The sequence below is a fragment of the Mobula hypostoma genome, chromosome 21 (genome assembly GCF_963921235.1).
Source record: "Mobula hypostoma chromosome 21, sMobHyp1.1, whole genome shotgun sequence".
Classification (NCBI taxonomy): domain Eukaryota; kingdom Metazoa; phylum Chordata; class Chondrichthyes; order Myliobatiformes; family Myliobatidae; genus Mobula; species Mobula hypostoma.
The window spans coordinates 49,667,229-49,685,651 of record NC_086117.1 but is presented as its reverse complement, the minus strand read 5'-3'; the positions used below and the strand labels follow the sequence as shown (position 1 = coordinate 49,685,651).

General features: G+C 44.0%; 1 protein-coding gene across 1 annotated transcript in view; it reads left to right on the top strand.

The window, feature by feature from the left end:
- Positions 1–3,239: 3,239 nt before the first annotated feature.
- Positions 3,240–18,423, top strand: part of LOC134359997 (probable voltage-dependent N-type calcium channel subunit alpha-1B) — a 910,000-nt gene continuing 894,816 nt past the window's right edge. The window contains exon 1 of the mRNA XM_063073960.1: positions 3,240–3,710. Within this exon, the coding sequence (XP_062930030.1) occupies positions 3,340–3,710 (371 nt within the window). The 5' untranslated portion in view covers positions 3,240–3,339. The remainder of the gene's footprint in view (positions 3,711–18,423) is intronic.

The following is an 18,423-nucleotide window of genomic DNA, read 5'->3' as shown; positions in this document are numbered from 1 at the left end:
TCTTGTGCCAGTCTTCACTGTGGAAGTAACTAGTATTATGCCAGAAATTAGAGAATGTCGGGGGCAGAAGTGAGCATAGTTGCTACTACTAAAGAGAAGGCTCCTTGGAAGCTGAAGGTAGGTAGGTCACTTGGATCAGATGGACTGAACCCCAGGCTTCTGAAAGAGCTAGCTGGAGAGATTGGTGGAGACATTAGTAATGATCTTTCAATACTCATTAGATTTTGGAAACGCCCTGGATGATTGAAAACTGCAAATGTCACTCCACTCTATAAGAAGGGAGGGAGGCAGAAGAAAGGAAATTATAGGCCAGTTAGCCTGACTTCAGTGGTTGGGGCGATGTTGGACTCCATTATTAAGGCTGAGGTTTTGGGGTACTTGGAGGTGCATTATGGTCCAATATCGCAAGTCCAATTTAACGTGACTTCCTTTCATGTTTATATGTCAATGATTTGGATGATGGAATTGATGACTTTGTGGCCAAGTCTGCAGACGATACGAAGATAGGTGGAGAGGCAGGTAGTGTTGAGGAAGCAGGAAGTGTGACATAGATTAGGAGAATGGGCAAAAAGTGTCAGATGGAATATAGTGCAGCGAAGTGTATGGTCATACACTTGGTTGAAAGAATAAGAGTGTAGACTATTTTCTAAACAGGGAGAAAATTCAAAAAATAGAGGTGCAAAGGGTCTTAGGAGTGCTTGTGCAGGATTCCCTAAGGGTTAACTTGCAGGTTGAGTTGGTGGTAAGGAAGGCAAATGTGATGTTAGCATTCATTTTGAGAGGATTAGACCATAAAAACAAGGTTCAATGCTGATGCTTTATGAGACATCAGTCAGACCACACTGGGAGTATTGTGAGGAATTTTGGGCCCTTTATCTAAGCAAAGATGTGTTGGCATTGGGGATGATCCAGACGAGGTTCACGGAAATGATTTTGGGAATGAAAGGGTTAGCATACGGGGAGCATTTGATGGCTCTGGGCGTACTCCGTGGAGTTTAGAAGAGTGAGGGAGAGATCTCACTGAAACCTATCAAATATTGAAATGCCTATGTAGAGTGTATTTGAAGAAGATGTTTCCTTTTCTAGGGGGAGTCTGGGACCAGAGAGCACAGCCTCAGAATAGAGGGACGTCCATTTAGAAGAGATACGAGGAGAAATTCCTTTAGCCAGAGTGTGGTAAAATTGTAGAATCCTTTGCCACAGACAGCTGTGGCATATTTAAAGTGGAGGTTGTTAGATTCATTAATAGTCAGGGTGCCAAAGTTTACAGAGAGTAGGTCTTCTGGTCTTATGGTCTAACAGTTTTAACGTCTAAGGTGAGAGCACAGGTGCGAGTGGAAAAGGGATGGAGAATTGAAGAGACAGGTGACTGAATCAAGGTTTTCTTCAAAGTGATTGCACGTTCTGCATTTGACTCCCTGGTACTGGAAGGCCATAATGTAAGTAGAAAATGTCAAACACTAAATTGTAAATTGCAGCAATTAGACGAGCTGATGACCTAGATGATGTGATGGCTTCTGAGTGGAAGGGTGAGAACCTGCAGAGGAAAATCTGTTGGATGTGAAGATTACAGAAGTAAAGAGTAAAAAAAAGGACATTTTTGACTTTGGGGAACTCTGAGTGTTTGTACTTTTGAAAATGGATTAATCTTGAGTTTCTCCTGGGAGAGCTAGTATATATTTCTGGGGAAGCTGAGAATTTATGTTCAAAGCTCTTTTCAAGCCACATTCATTTCTTACAACAAACGCCTCCCTAAAGTTCTCCTTTTGTCTCAGGAGCTGAAAGGTCATTTACAGTGGGTGTATTAGTACTCCTCTCATCACCTGGTGGGTGGTTTATTGCCGCAATTGCAACATGTGTATTGGAAGAATGAAAATATCTATGCAAAAAACTCTGAAATCAAAGTTCCTAAAAAAAATCTCATTTAAAATTACCAGCAATCAGCCGTTCTTTTTTCTTTGGAAAAGAATGATTATGGATATTTTAGAATATTCTGGTCATCTGTAAAGTAAAAAGTAAGTAAGGTCTACTTACTAAGGTCAGCAAGGGTAGTTAGTCATTGAACAGAGATGAGATTACCTGCTCTCTGCTTTGTACTTTGGACTCAGTGAGACATGACGTGTAACGTTGTGACTGGCGCTGAGCAATGCAGCTGGTAACCTGACACCAGTTTAACAAGGTGTGAGCAACTGCCCCTGCCTCCCATACACAGTCTTAATGCACCACAGGTGGCACCCTGCAGCCATCCCTGACAGAAACTGTCCAGTGAGAAGCTGAATGGTGGTGACTGAGGGGAATTGGTCATATTTTTATACCTGAAGTCGTGTTTGTCTTTTGTCAGGGAAACGTAAAAGGAACTGAATGGTATAAAGGTTACAGTGTACTAAAGACTGAATGAATCAGCCATAGTCTGCTTGTAGCTTGGTACCATAAACTTACCCATTTCCCACTTCACACAATTGAATTTAATCAGAATTTTATAATGAAAATGTATTTGAAAGCGCCTGTATATTCTCTCACTTACCTGCATGAGCATCTCCTCCCATCTCGGACATAGAACAGTATAGCACAGAAACAGGCCCTTTGGCCCACGATGTTGTGCCAAACTAGTTAAACCAATGACACCTAACCCCTCCTGCCTACATGATGACCACAGACCTCCATTCTCTGCATATTCATAGCACCCACCACTCTCTGTAAAAATCTTAACGGCACATCTTTGAACTTACCCCACCCCCTCACTTGAAATGTATGAGATATCTTAACCCTTGGGGAAAAAAGATACTAGCTGACTATCTATGCCTCTCAAGACTTTATTAATTTCAATCGGGTCTCCCCGCCACCCAGCTTGAGAGAAAACAACTAAGTTTCTCCTTATAGCACATCCAGACAGCACTCTGGTAAACCTCTTCTGTACCCTCTCCAAAGTCTTTGCGTACTTCCTATAATGGAGCAACAAGACTTGAAAGCAATACTACAGATGCAGCCTAAGTAGCGTTTTATAAAGCTGTAACGTTAATATGTTAATATGCACATGTATGTGTGTGATTGTCCCTCCCTTCACCCCGTCACTGGGTCACATTATTACTGAAAGGCACCAATTGCTACAGGGCAAAAGCTATCCTAATGGTAACCTCTGTATACACACTGTGAGCGTTTTTATGAGTGTGGATGAACTGTAATGTGAAGTTGTTTAACAAATGCTTCTGTCGTTGCCATTCAGCTGTTCGCTTCTTTGGTCTGAATACCTGGAACAAGCTGAGATGGGGCAATGAAGCTGAGGGAGCATGGTCCCGCAAGGCACTCACACGGACCAGCAGGTCCGAGGTTAACCTGGAAATGGCTTGCACTCAGGATGAAAAGGACGGACACGCCTCTCCTGAGCCCACAACTTATTACAATGCCATTTACGAGCTTCATGAGGGAGAGGAGAACAACAGTCCAAATCCACCATTTTACTGGGAAGACGATTGCAATGCGAGAACAAGCGAGCCAGTTAATGAAGAATTCCACGACATCGATCAGGCCCCAAGGGGCAAAAAGCAGATTGTGCAACAGAACAGCATAATCATCACGCATGAAATCTACAAACACGACCTATGGTGGAGCAGTTCCCAACAATCTGTCCACGAGAATGAGTCACCAGCACAGACACCACACAATAAAATACACATCAGCCAGAGACTCAAGTCAAAGGATCCAGGACTGGGGTAAGCAAGAAAACACCACAAGAAGCTTAAATAGCCGTGGGTTTTATGAGTGAATCTGATTTGCTTTTGTCTGCTGTGGTCAGTTTCCCAGTGGCATGAGTGAAGGCCGAGAGCCTGAGGCTGGTGTTCCCGAACAAGCACCAGTGCTGAGCTTTCATAATAGAATTCTTTGTGCCCTGGATTCGTAGTCACAGAATCATTGCTACTTGTGTTTTCAGTCATCTTTATGTTTAAAAATCCAGATGAAGATTCATTGCCCTTAAAACCTGTGTGAGACTCTGGTTGTGGAAGGAAGGGGAATGCTTCACCCTGATCGTCAGAAGGTGGTACCGCTCGGAAGCAGGTCTCTGCAGTCCACCTCATCCATGCTGGCCTTGATTCCTGTCTGTCCTAATCCCATTCTCTTACAACTGACAGACACATCCTTTTCCCTCCTATCTAAATACCCGTTTAAATGCCCTTTAATTGTATCAGCCATCTTCACTTCTGTTGGCTGCTCATTCCAGACGTTCCCCAACTGCTTCTGCGTAAAAATCTTGTCCCTTGGAGCTCCTGTAAATTCCTCCCTTCTCACCTTGAACCTGTGCCCTCTGGTTCTAGACTCCTATCTAATCCCTTTCTTGATTTTATAAATCTCTGTAAGGTCAGCCCTCTTACATTCCAGTGAGAATTAGCCCATCTTATTCAATCCCTCTTTGTAGCTGCAACCCTCCATTCCAGGCAACATTATGCTGAGTCTGTTTTGACATTCTGTAGTCACTGTGTGGGGCAAGTCATGTCTTATTCACTTGACAGATTTTCAAGGAAGGGATAACGATGAGTGAGCAAGGTAGAACCATGGATGTTGTCTACAAAGAGGTTTGACATGGTACTTCATAGTAGGCTCATACAGAAGATTAAGGTGCATTGGATCCATGGTTTGTTAAATACTGTGTTATGTGATGTGGGTGATCATGGTCTTTGCATGGTGACTTGGCTATTTGGATCCAGAACTGGCATGCCCATAGGAGACAGGGTAGTAGTTGGTGGGACCTTTTTCTGGTGGGAGGTCTGTGTCTAGTGGCGCCTGGGGATTTCCATACTGCTGTCTGTAATGTGGATGCATGGTTCAGCAAGTTTGGAGAGGAGACTAAGATTGGTAGTGTTGTGGGTAATGTAGAAGATTGCCGGAAGTTACAGCAGGATCTACATCAGCTTCAAATATGGGCGGACAAATGGCAGATAGAGTTTAATCTGGCCAAGTGTGGCAATGTTGAACTTTGGAGATCAAATGTAAAGGGATAGTATTCTGTAAATGGCAGAACCCTCTGTGTTGATGTACAGAGGGTTCTTGGGGTCCAAGTCCATACCTTCCTGAAAGTGGCTGCACAGGTCGGTACAATGATAAAGAAGGCACAAGGCACGCTTACCTTTATCATCTGATGCACTGCGTCCAAGAATCAGAAAGTTATACTGTAGCTTTATGAAACACTGTTTAGACCACATCTGGAGTATTTCATTCCATACTGGTTGTCCATTAAGGGAAGGACGTGGAGACCTTAGAAAGGGTGCAGAAGATGTTTGCAAGTATCCTGTCTGGATTAGAGAGCAAGTGCTATTAAGGGGAGATTAGACAAACTAGAGTTGTTTTCTTTGGAGCAGTGGAGGCTATTGGGAGACCTGATAGAAGTTTAAAACTTATGAGAGACGTAGACAGGATAGACGATTGGCATCTTTTCCCCATGGTCAGAATGTCGAATACTAGGTGAGGGAGGGGATAAGTTCAGAGAAGATCTTGTACTCAGAGTGATGGGTGCTGGGAATGTGCTGGAGTGGAGACAGTTCACCAAGAAGTGTTTATGTATGAAGGATTAGAGAGAATGGAGGAATCTGGGTGTTGTGTAGGCAGCAGGTTAGTTAGGCATTTAATTACTAGTGTAATCAGCCTGGTAAGCATCATGGGCTGAGGGTCCTGTTCCTAATCAGTGCTTCAGTTTTGCTGACAGTGAGTGAGAGGTTGTTGTTGTGGCAGATTTTCAATCTCCTCCTCTATGCCGACTGCCACCACCTTTGATTCAGCCAACAACCACGGTGTCTTCAGCAAACTTAAATATGGCTTTGGGGCTGTATTTTTAAACCTTTCTCTTCTAGTTCTGGAGAAGGGCCTTGAACCTAAAATGTTAAATTTGTTTCTCTTTCTATAGTTACTGCTTGACCTGCTAAGTATTCCCAATGTTTTCCTTACTTTTTTGTTTTAGATCTGTAGTTTTTATTTTGAAGTATGGCAGTGTTGGTATGTCTTATTCCACTTCAGCAATTTAAGTCAATAGTCCTGAAATGTGGAAACAAATTACAAATACCAATGCTGCTATATCACTGGGAATAGAGGACAAATTGAACCTCCACTTCTGGTTCATTGTCTTAGTTCTTCCGAGTCAGTGGTTACTCAAGCACGCTTTAACAATTTTGCCCTGCAGATGGCGCCAGACTTCAACCTACTTCAGAGCAGGGAAAAGCCACACGGGTGCCAAATGTCTGTGGGCACTTTCCCGCATTGATCTAAATTGGGATAGTGTGCTTGATAATTCTTCATCTGAAATCTGTTTAATAAAGATGGAAATCCTCAAATAAGAAGGATATTTTAAAGAAATTGTAAAGTATATTGTAATTCTAAAGTATAATTTTAACTGAACTAAAAAAGAATTAAAAAATTAAAATGTTGTGGTTGATTGAGGATTTCAATTAAGTTAAAATTCTATATCTTTTGATTCATTAAATTCCCAACCCTTACACTGTTTAATGCAACAAAGTATTCCCGTTGGTATTTTTACTTGACTGGAGGATCTAACAAGAGAAAATTAAATAAATTGTAAAAATTGTGTAAGGAGATTTCTTTTAAAATTTTGCTATTTTAGATTTAATTCAGAACAATTTATCTTCCATAGAAAATATATGTCACAGCCTTTCATAGACACTTGGGTTGTAAAAGGGCAACAGTTATTCCTGTTATAATTGGGCCGAAGTTGTTGATGTAGTCTGTCAATAGTTTAAGAAAACCAAGTACAACAAGATGGGCCAAAATAACAAAGCCCAGACAGAGGGCAACTGCTGACAGTTCTACACTGAAAGAGATAACCCATGGAACTCGTTTAATAACTCATTAAAAGTCTAGACAAATAAACTTTAAATTGTTCTGTAAGATGGGGGAGGTAGGGCTGTGTGGATAAATCAGTCTACCAGTGACTATATCGAGAGTGACCACACATCCAGGGCAAGATAGCAGGAACAAATCTTGGTCCTGAAACAACTTTAAACACAAAGGCATGGGTCAGGCGCAACATTGAACTCACTCATATATCTGCCACTTCCAAGTCAAGTTTATTGTCGTGTGCACAGGCACTGTAAGGTACTGGTACAACAGCATCACAGGCACGTGGGCACAGACAACACACTGAATATAAATTATAGATTGATAGTGAAGCGAGAGAGAAGAATTTACAAAAACAAGACCTTTGTGCAAAGAAAGGCAATCAGAGGCAGTCCATGGCAGTGCAAGAGGTGGTCTATCGTGTTCCCTTGTTGAGGTAAGGTTGTGGTTGTGCAGGTCAGTTCAATAACCTGATTATTGTAGGAAAGTATCTGTTCCTGAATCTGGCGGTGATCGACTTTGGGCATCTGTACCCTGCCTGATGGAAGGAGCCAGAAGAGGACATAATTTGGATAAGGGAGCTCCTTGAATTTAAATGCTTCCCTTGTGGCAAAGCTCAAGGTAATATTATTATCAAGGTACTTAAATGTCACCATATACAACCCCGAGATTCATTTTCTTGCAAGCATTCACAGTGGATCCAAAAAGCACCACAGAATCAATGAAAAACCGTGCGCAAGACAGACAAGGGAACGGAGACGGGGATCGAGAGAAGGAGTGACACACGTTGGCGAGTGTACTTTGTGGGAGTTTCGGCATTCGAACAGCAGCCAATCAGAGTTTGGAATTCATTAGCAAGTGCATATTAAAATGAGACAGGGGCAGGTGGAGCAGCCTTTGTTGGACTGGGCAGTGTTAGAGTAGGGATTCTTGAGGCTGTCGTTCTTCAAACCTTCAGTGAGGAGAGGCTTGAATGAGAGAAGACGAAAAGCTGTAGGTACTGTAACTGTAGTACCTTTTCTCAGTCTATTTATCGTTTCCTTCTTTATACCATTATTGCACAGTTAGAGCAGTAGGGATGCCAGGCAGAATAGTTGAATGCGCCTCTTATGGGATGTGGGAAGGCAGGGAGACTTCCAGTGTCTTTGACGACTTCGCTCGAAGGAAGTGCATCCAGCTGCAGCTTCTAACACTCCACTTTAAGGAGTTGGAGCTGGAACTGGATGATCTTCAGATTGCTTGGGAGGCTGAGGGGGTGATAGGACATATGGAGAGGTAGTTACACCCAAGATGCAGGGCACAGGAGACTGTGTGACAGTCAGGAAGGGGAAAGGGTTAAACAGCCAGTGCAGAGCACCCCTGTGGCCATCCCCCTAACAGAGGAAAGTCACAACATTTAGCTCTCTGGCACTGAGTCTGGCCCTGTGACTCAGAAGGGTGTGGGGAAAGAAAAGGCATGCTGTGGTGATGGGGGATCGGGAAGGAGGTTCTGTGGACAAGAACGAGATTCCCAGATGATACGTTGCATCATAGGTGCCAGGGTCTGGGACATCATGGATCGAGCCCTCAACATTCTTAAGTGGGAAGGTGAGCAGCCAGAGATCGTGGTCCATGTAGGTACCATTGACATGGGTAGGAAGTGTGACGAGGTTCTGCAAAGTGAGTTCAGGGAGTTAGGTGCTAAGTTAAAAGGTAGGAATTTCAGGGTTGTGATTTTGGGATTGCTATCCGTGCCACATGCTAGTGAGGCTAGAAATAGGAAGATTATACAGTTTAACACATGGCTAAGGAATTGGTGTAGAAGGGAAGGTATAGATTATTGGATCATTTGGCTCTTTTCCAGGAAAGGTGGGACCTGCACAGAAGAGACAGTTTGCACCTGAACTGGAGAAGGAATAATATCCTAGCGGGAAGATCGGTGTGCTGCACGGCGGGTGGGGAGGGGGAGGGGAGTGGATTTAAACTAGATTTGCAGGGGGATGGGAACCAGTGCCAGAACAGATAGGGAAGCGGTTGTGGAGACAGATGTCGTTAAGATCTCAGACAAAATCGGGAAACTGAAAATTGAGCATTTTGCGATGGGTGTCCTGAGCTGCAGATATTTCAATGCAAGAAGTATCGCAGGAAAGGTGGATGAGCTCAGGGCTTGGATCAACACCTGGAATTATGATATTGTAGCCACTAGTGAGACTTGGTTGCAGGAGGGGCAGGACTAGCAAATAAATATTCCGGGGTTCTGTGGGCTTAGACGTGATAGAGCGGTAGGGATTAAAGGGGGGAGGGGTGACGTTACTAGCCAGGGAAGTGCTCAGTCAGGACAGATTGGAATCTCATCTAGTGAGGCTTTATGGGTGGAACTGAGGAATAAGAAAGGTATGACTATATTAATGGGGATATTTTATAGACCACCCAACAGTACGTGGGATTAAGAGGAACAACTTTGTAGAGAGATCACGAACTGTGCAAGAAACAAGGTTGTGAAAGGGTTGCAAGGGACAGAATTGGTCCTCTGGAAAATCAGAATGGTGATCTATGCATGGAGCCAAAAGAGATGGGCAAGATCTTGAATGGAGTTTTTGCATCTGTGTTTACTTGGAGGATGGACGCAGAGTCTGTAGAAGTGAGGCAAAGCAGCAGTGTGGTCATGGACCCTATACAGATTACAGAGGAGGAGGTGTTTGCTGTCTTGAGGCAAATCAGGGTAGACAAATCCACAGGGCCTGACAAGGTATTCTCTTGGATCCTGTGGGGGACAAGTGCCGAAATTGTGGAAGCCCTACCAGAGATATTTAAATCATCCATAGCCACTGGTGAGGTACTGAAGGATTGGAGGATAGTTAACATTGTTCCGTTGTTCAAGAAAGGCTCGAAGAATAAAGCAGGAAATTATCGGCTGGTGAGCCTGACGTCAGTAGTGGGAAAGTTATTGGAAGGTATTCTAAGAGACTCGATATATGAGTATTTGGATAGGAAGGGACTGATTAGGAATAGTCAGTATGGTTTTGTGTGGGGTATGTAGTGAGTCTTTTGAGGAGGTTACCAGGAAAGCTGATGAATGCAAGCCAATGGATGTCAAGATGAGGTAAATTGGATTAGACATTGGCTTTGTACGAAAAGCTAGGGAGTGGTAGTGGAGGGTTGCCTCTCTGACCAGAGGCCTGTGGCTACTGGAGTGCCCCAGGGTTTGGTGCTGGGTCTGTTGTTGGTCATCTATATCAATGATCTGGATGATAATGTGGTTAACTGGATCGGCAAATTTGCGAATGACACCAAGAGTGAGGGTGTAGAGGAAGGCTATCAAGGCTTGCAGAGGGATCTGGACCAGCTGGAAAAATGAGCTAAAAAATGGCAGACTGGGATTAATGCAGACAGGTGTGAGGTGTCGCTATGTACCATGTTATGTGATGTGGGCGATCATTGTCTTTTCATGACGATAATTGTTCTTGGCAATTTTTTCTATAGAAGTGGTTTGCTATTGCCTTCTCCTGGGCAGTGTCATTACAAGATGGATGACCCCAGCCATTATCAATACTCTTCAGAGATTGTCTGCCTGGGTGCAGGTTGTTGAGAACTGACTCATGGATCTCCTGTAGTCAATAATCGACTCTTTGGTCTTGCTGATGTTGAGTGAGAGGTTGTTGTTTGTGGCACTGCTCAGCCAGATTTTCAGTCTTCCAGCTACATGCTAATTCACCACCACTTTTGATTCGGGCAATGACAGAGGTGTTGTCAGCTAACTTAAATATGGCATTGGAACTGCGTTAGCCTTACAGCCGATGTGTATAAAGTGAGTAGAGGAAGGGGATCAGCACACAGCCTGGTGGTGCCCCTGTGCTGATGGTGATTCTTGTCGCCAATCCAAACTGACTAGAGTCTGCAAGTGAGGAAATCCAGAATCCAGTTGTACAAGAGGGTATTGAGGCGAAGGAAGGTCTGGGAGCTTATTGATTAGTTTTAAAGGGATGATAGTATTAAATGGAGAACTGTAGTCAATGAAGAACATCCTGATGCATCTTCGCTGTTCAGACGCTCCAGGGTTGAGTGAAGAGCCAATGAAATGGCGTCTGCTGTTGACATGTTGTGACGGAAGGAAAACTGGAGCAGATCCAAGTCGCTTCTCAGGCAGGAGTCGATATGTGTCATCACCAGCCTCTCAAAGCACTTCATCACAAAAGACGTAAGTGTTGCTCGATGACGGGCATTGAAGCAGGTTACAATGTGCAGTTTAGGTACCTTTACAATTAAAACCTGCTTGAAGCAGTTGGGTACCTCAGACTGTTGAAGTGAGAGGTTAATGAGATCAGTGAATACTCCAGTCAGATGATCAGTGCAGTTCTTCAGTACTCGGCTAGGTACCCTGTCCGGGCCACATGCTTTCCGTGGGTTCACCCTCCTGAGCTTAATGAGACTGTCCAAGAAATTTGTCTTATACCTTGATATAGGGCTTTGACCCATAATGGCGGCTGTTTATTCTTTTCCATAGATGCTGCCTGGCCTGCTGGGTTCCTCCAGCATTTTGTGTATGATGGTTGGATTTCCGACATCAGCAGACGCTCCTTTGCAGGAAAGAATTGCTTTGTTTTATCCTGCAAACGTAAAAAGTTTGAATAGACAGAAATGATAAAAGTTCTGGATCCTTTGCTGTTTTTGCAGATGAGTTCTGAAGCACTCTTACGTTTATAGCTGTGAATGTGATGCTCACAGGAAGTAGACAAGAAACTGGAGCTGGAACTGGAGGCTGAGAACCTCACAGATGAAACTCTTACTGAGGTGGTCACACCCAACGTGTAGGCTTCAGGTGGTAGATGGGAGTCCACCGGGAGAAGTGCAAGGTTCCCCTCGGCCAGTCCCCTCAGAAACAAGTATATCCCTTTGGATACTGTTGGGTGGGCCAGGGGAGTGGGTGGAGGGTAGGGGTGTGACTGCCCATCAGGGCACAGCATCAGCAGCCAGGCCAATGGCATTGCAGCCAACTTTGAGGCTCCGCAGTGGAGGGTAAAGTCAGGCAGAGCTATAGTGATAGAAGACACAATAGTTAGGGGGACAGACAGGAAATTCTAGATGCAGGATGGTGTGTTACCTCCCAGGTCCTAAGGTCCAGGATGTGTCAGAGTGGCTGCAGCATATTCTCAAGGGGGAGGAACCCTTCAGGTCGTGGTGCACATTGGCGTCAAAGACACAGGGAGGAAGGGGGGAGAGGTCCTGCACAATGAATATAGAGAGCAACGAAAAAGGCTGAAGAGCAGATCAGCCACGGTAGTAATAGAACCATAGAACATTACAGCACAGAAACAGGCCTTTTGGTCCTCCTTGCCTGTGCCGAATCATTTTTCTGCCTAGTCCCACTGACCTGCACCTGGACCATATCCTTCCATACACCTCTCATCCATGTACCTGTCCAATTTTTTCTTAAATGTTAAAAGTGAGCCCGCATTTACCACTTCATCTGGCAGCTCATTCCACACTCCCACCACTCTCTGTCTGAAGAAGCCCCCTCTAATATTCCCTTTAACCTTTTCCCCCTTCACCCTTAACCCATGTCCTCTGGTTTTTCTTCTCCCCCAGCCTCAGTGGAAATAGCCTGCTTGCATTCACTCTATCTATACCCATCATAATTTTATATACCTCTATCAAATCTCCCCTCATTCTTCTACGCTCCAGGGAATAAAGTCCTAACCTATTCAACCTTTCTCTGTAACTCAGTTTCTCAAGTCCTGGCAACATCCTTGTAAACCTTCTCTGCACCCTTTCAACCTTAATAATACCCTTCCTGTAATTTGGTGACCAAAACTGCACACAGTACTCCAAATTCGGCCTCACCAATGCCTTATACAACCTCACCATAACATTCCAACTCTTATACTCAATACTTTGATTTATAAAGGCTAAAGTATCAAAAGCTCTCTTTACGACCCTATCTACCTGTGACACCACTTTTAGGGAATTTTGTATCTGCATTCCCAGATCCCTCTGTTCTACTGCACTCCTCAGTGCCCTACCATTTACCTTGTATGTTCTACCTTGGATCTTCGGATTACTCCTGGTGTCACATGCTAGTCAGGGCAGGAATAGACTAACAGTACAGATGAATGAAAAGTTGAGGAACTGGTGCCTGTGGAAGGCTTCAGGCTTTTGGATCATTGGAACCTTTTCTTTGGGCAGAGGTGACCTGTAGAAAGGGACGGGCTGTACCTAAACTGGAGGGGAACCAATATCCTTGCCAGGAGGTTCACTAGTCCTACTCAAGGAGGCCTGAACTTGTTTGGCAGATGGATGGGAACCAGAGCACCATGTTGGAAAGTGGAGGGAAGTAGAGCAAGGTGGATGTCAGGGCCAGTGAAAACAGGCCAAAGCACAGTAATAGATGCGATGGGACTGATAGCTTGAAGTGTGTGTATTTTAATGCTAGGAGTATTACGGTTAAAGGTAATGAACTTAGAACATGGATCACTACATGGAATGATGATGTTCTGGCCATTACTGGGACACAGTTGAGACAGGAGCAAAAATGAGTGATTAATGTCCCAGTGGTTTTGATGTATTAGAAAAGGTAGAGAAGGAAGTTAAGGGTTGGTGGGGGGGGGGGGGGGGGAGGGTTGGTAGTTGCTCTACTAATCAGAGACGATATCACAGCTGCATTTAGGGGACATAATGGAGGGCTCATCCACTGAGTCTGTATGGCTAGAACTCAAAAATAAGGAGGGTGCAATCACTCTGATGGGATTATCCTACAGAAACCCCCAAAAGCCACCAGGACATTGGAGAACAGGTATGCAGGTAGATAAAGGAAAGATGTCAGAAAACAATTGTTGTCATGGGGGACTTCAACTTCCCCAGTAGAAACTGGGACCTTCTTAGTGCAAGCGTTTTAGATGGGACAAAATTTGTTCGGGGCATTCAGGAGGGTTTCTTGAATCTAAATGTAGATAGTCCACCAAGAGAAGGGGCTGTACTGGATGTGGTATTGGGTAACGAGCCTGGCCAGGTGACCGACCTTTCAGTGGGTGAGGAGTTAGGGAACAGCGACCACAACTCCCAAGTTTTAAGATGGCTATAAATAAGGATAAGCGGACCTTGTGAGAGAGCACAATTGGAGCAGGGCAAATTACGAGATCATTAGGCAGAAACTAGAGAGAGTTAATTGGGAATGCTGTTTTTGGGAAAGTCCACATCTGACGCATGGTGGGTGTTTAAAGACCACCTGCATCGAGTACAGGATGGGTGTGTTTCAGGCAGAAGGAAGGACAAAGATGGCAAGGTAAGAGAGCCTTGGATATTGAGGGAGGTGATGAATTTAGTCAAGAAGGAAAAGGGAAAGTATGTAAAGCTTAGGAAACTAGAATCAAAGAGGATTAGTGATGTTGTGGATAACACAGATGACTGGCAAAGAATACAGCGGGATATAGATCAGTTCAGATAGGGGCAAAGAAATGGCAAGTAGAGTTTAATCCGGTTACATATGACATATTGCACATTGGTAGGTCAAACACAGAGACAATACACTGTTAAATGCAAGATCCTTAACAGTGTTGATGAGCAGAGTGATCTTGGGATTCAAGTTCATAGCTCAGTGAAAGTGGTTACACAGGTTGATAGGGTGGCTTGTCTTTATTAGTCGAGGCATTGAGTTCAAAGGTCAGGAAGTTATGTTGCAGCTTTATAATACTCTAGTTAGGCTGCATCGGGAGTATTGTGTACGGTTCTGGTTACCCTATTATAGGAAGGATGCTGAGTCTCTGGAGAGGGTACAGAAGAGGTTCACCAGGAAGCTGTCTAGATTAGAGAGCATGTGCTATAACAAGAGGATGCACAAACTTGGGTTGTTTTCTCGGGAACAGCAGAGGCTGAGGGGAGATCTGATAGAGGTTTATAAAATGATGAGACGCATAGATAGAGTAGACAGACAGTATATTTATCCCAGGGTTGAAATATCTAATACCAGTGCACTTGCATTTAAGGTGAAAGGCGGTAATTTTGAAGGAGATGTGAAAGGCACGTTTTTTACGCAGAGGGTGGAGGGTGTCTGGGGTGGTGGTAGGGTCAGACACGTTAGGGAGTTTTAAGAGACATTTAGATAGGCACATGAATGTGAGGAAAATGGAAGGATCTGGACATCGTGTAGGCAAAAGGGATTAGTTTAGTCGGCCATTTGATTACTGATTTACTTAGTTTGGCACAACATTGTGGGGCAAAGGGCCGGTTCCCCTGTTGTACTGTTCTACGTTCTATTTTCAGTCTCCAAAGAACAAAATATGCATCACAATCCATTGGTTTTATCACAACCAATTTGCAAAAGACAACAAATCGTGCAAATGCAAAAAAAAACCCAAAATAATAATAATAAATAAATAAATAAATAAATAATACTTAACATGAGTTGTAGAGTCCTTGAAAGTGAGCCCACAGGTTGTAGGATCAGTTCAGTGTTGGAGTGAGTGAAGTTATCTATTCTGGTTCAGAAGACTGATGATTGAGGGGTAATAACAGTTCCTGAACCAGATGGTGTGGGACCTGAGGCTCCTGTACCTCCTTCCTGATGGCAGGAGTGAGAAGAGATCATGGGCTGTCGGGTGGGGTCCCTGATGATGGATGCTGCCTTCCTGCGACACTTCATGTAAATGGGACACCTCGGTAACGTAGTGGTTAGTGTGACGCTATAAGATAGTTAGATGAGACGTACTGATTAATAGGTTAATTGCTCATTGTACATTGTCCTGTGATTAGGCTAGGGTTAAATCAGTAGGGTGCTGAGCAGTGAGATTTAAAGGGCTGGAAGAGTCTGCTCCCTGCTGTATCTCTAAATAAGTAATTAAATATATGATGGCTTTATCTGCAGTAGACTGGCTGTATCCAATACATTGTAGACTTTTCCATTCAAGGGTATTGGTGTTTCTGCACCAAGTGGTGATGCAGCCTGTCAATATGCTCTCCACTGTTCATCTATAGAGGTTTGTCAAAGTTCTAGATGGCATGGGAACCTTCACAGATCTCTAAGAGACTCAAGGCACTGCTGTGCCTTCTTTGTAATGGCAGATAATATAGCAAAAACTAGTATATGGAAATTAAAGGTTCCTTAAGAGTGTCATATCTGGGAGAGATAGTGAGGATAAGCTTCCACTACCTGTTAAATGCTCCCAATGGCGTGTATCTCAAATAGCCTCTGACAACCAAGTCTAGTTCCTGGCCTTCATGTGTGGCTTAGCTACTAAACCCAGTGGAACTGTTTCTACTGACAGGAAAAGGGGCAAAAATGGGTTACTGGTGCCTTAAAACCAGTGGCTTTTGGGCAGACGGGGCTCGTCAGTCATGGCTGGCAGCTCATCTAGGAGAAGGAAAACTGATCTCAAGGACTACTGTCTGGCATCTATACCACTCGTGGGGAAGGTTCTGGAGTAAACTTCAAGGGAAAAATCCGGAGCTGGAGTCCCTACGACAGTTCAGTGTTTAGTTCAAAGCTGATTGGCAACACTGCCGGTGCTAAACTGCCGTTCCTTTGGATTCATCAGCTGTGTGGAGAGTGGGAACCTGCCGCATGGACAACAGCTTGTTTCCCATGTTGTACTGCCTTAGGCTTGCATATCACATAGACAGCTCAGATGCAACACCCATGGTTGACCGCGACCAATGGAGGATCTCATAGTGGGGAAGGGAGAGACGAGAGTGGATGTTGGACCACTGGAAAATGACACTGGAGAGGTAGTAGTGGGGGGACAAAGAAATGGTGGATGAACATAAGTTCTTTGCATCAGTCTTCACGGTGGAAATGTCTTCAGTATGCCAGAAATTCAAGAGTGTCACGGGTAGATGCTATTACTAATGAAAAGGTGCTTGGGAAACTGAAAGGTTTGAAGTTAGATAGTCACCTGGACCAGATGGACTACATCCCAGGAACAGACTGTGGAGGCATTAGCAGTGATCTTTCAAGAATTAATAGATTCTTTAATAGTTCTGGAAGACTGGAAAATTACAAATGTGTCTCCACTCTTTAAGAAAAGAAATTATAGAGCTGTTAGCCTGAATTCAGTGGTTGGCAAAATGTTAGAGTCCATCATTAGGTGGGAGACTTTGGGGTATTTGGAGGCACTGATACTGATAGGCTGAAGTCAGCATGATTTCCTTCAGTGAAAATCTTGCCTGCCAATTCTGTTGGAATTCTCTGATGAAATAACAAGCAGGATAGACAAAGGAGAGTCAGTGGATGTTGTTCACTTGGATTTCAGAAGGCCCTTGACAAGGTGCCACACATGAGGCTGCTTAACAAGATAAGAGCCCATGGTATTACAGGAAAAATACAAGCATGGATAGAGCATTGGCTAATTGGCAGGAGGCAAAAAAGTGGGAATAAAGAGAGCCTTTTTTGATTGGCTGCCGGTGACTTGTGGTGTTTTACAGAGGTTAGTGTTGGGACTGCTTTTTTCACATTATATGTCAATGATCTGGATGACAGAATTGATGCCTTTTTGGCCAAGTTTGCAGATGAAACAAAGGTAGGCGAAGCGGAAAGTAGTTTTCAGGTAGCAGAAACTTGGCGAAATTGGGATATTGGGCAAAGAAGTGGCAGATGGAATACAGCGCAGGGAAGCGGTCATCAGTTTGGTAGAAGGAATAAAGGTGTAGACTATTTTCTAAACGGGTTGCAAATTCAGAAATCAAAGGTTCAGAAGGACTTGGGAGTCCTCCTGCAGCATTTCCTGAAGGTTAACTTGCAGGTTGAGTCAGTGGTGAGGAAGGCAAGTCCAATTCCAGTATTCATTTTGAGAGGACTAGAAATAAAAGTAAGGATGTAATGCCGAGCCTTTTGAGCCACTGGTCAGACTGCATTTGGAGGATTATGAGCAGTTTTTGGTCCCTTATCTAAGAAAGGTACACTCTCTTTGGAGAGGATTTGGAGGGGTTGAGGTTAATCCTGAGAACGAAAGGGTTAACACATGAAGAGCATTTGATGTCCTGGCCCTTTAATCACTGAAGTTTAGGAGAATGAGGTGGGATCTTATTGAATCCTCTTGATCCTGAAAGGCCTAGATAGAGTGGATGTGAAGAGGATGTTTCCTTTGGTAGGGGAATCTAGGACCAGAGGGTACAGCTTCAGAATACAAGGACATCCCTTTGGAACAGAGATGAGGAGGAATATCTTTCGCCTGAAGGTGGGGAATCTGTGGAATTTGTTGTCACAGATGACTGTGGAGGCCAAGTCATTGGGTATATTTAATATGGATGTTGACAGGGTTTTGATTAGTAAGGGTGTCAAAGGTTGCAGGGAGAAGGCAGAGGCATGGCGTTGAGAGGGATAATAAATCAGCCATGACAGAATAGTTGTGCCTAAGTCTGTTGAGCTCTGCCTTAGGGTCTTAGGCTGAAACCTTAACCCATGCTATGATCTCTCCAGATTCGACCATGCCAAACCATTCTTATTTAGCTGGAACTTTCTACCACTGTAAACTGAAGTGATGGAAAATCCAGTTGCTGATTCCCGATCTCACACCTGTTTACCATCACCATGAGCTCATTGACTAACAATGGCTTCTATTCTTTAAAAGTTACATCACGTTGTTTGAAACACTCATTTAGTTTTCAGATCTTTCCCTG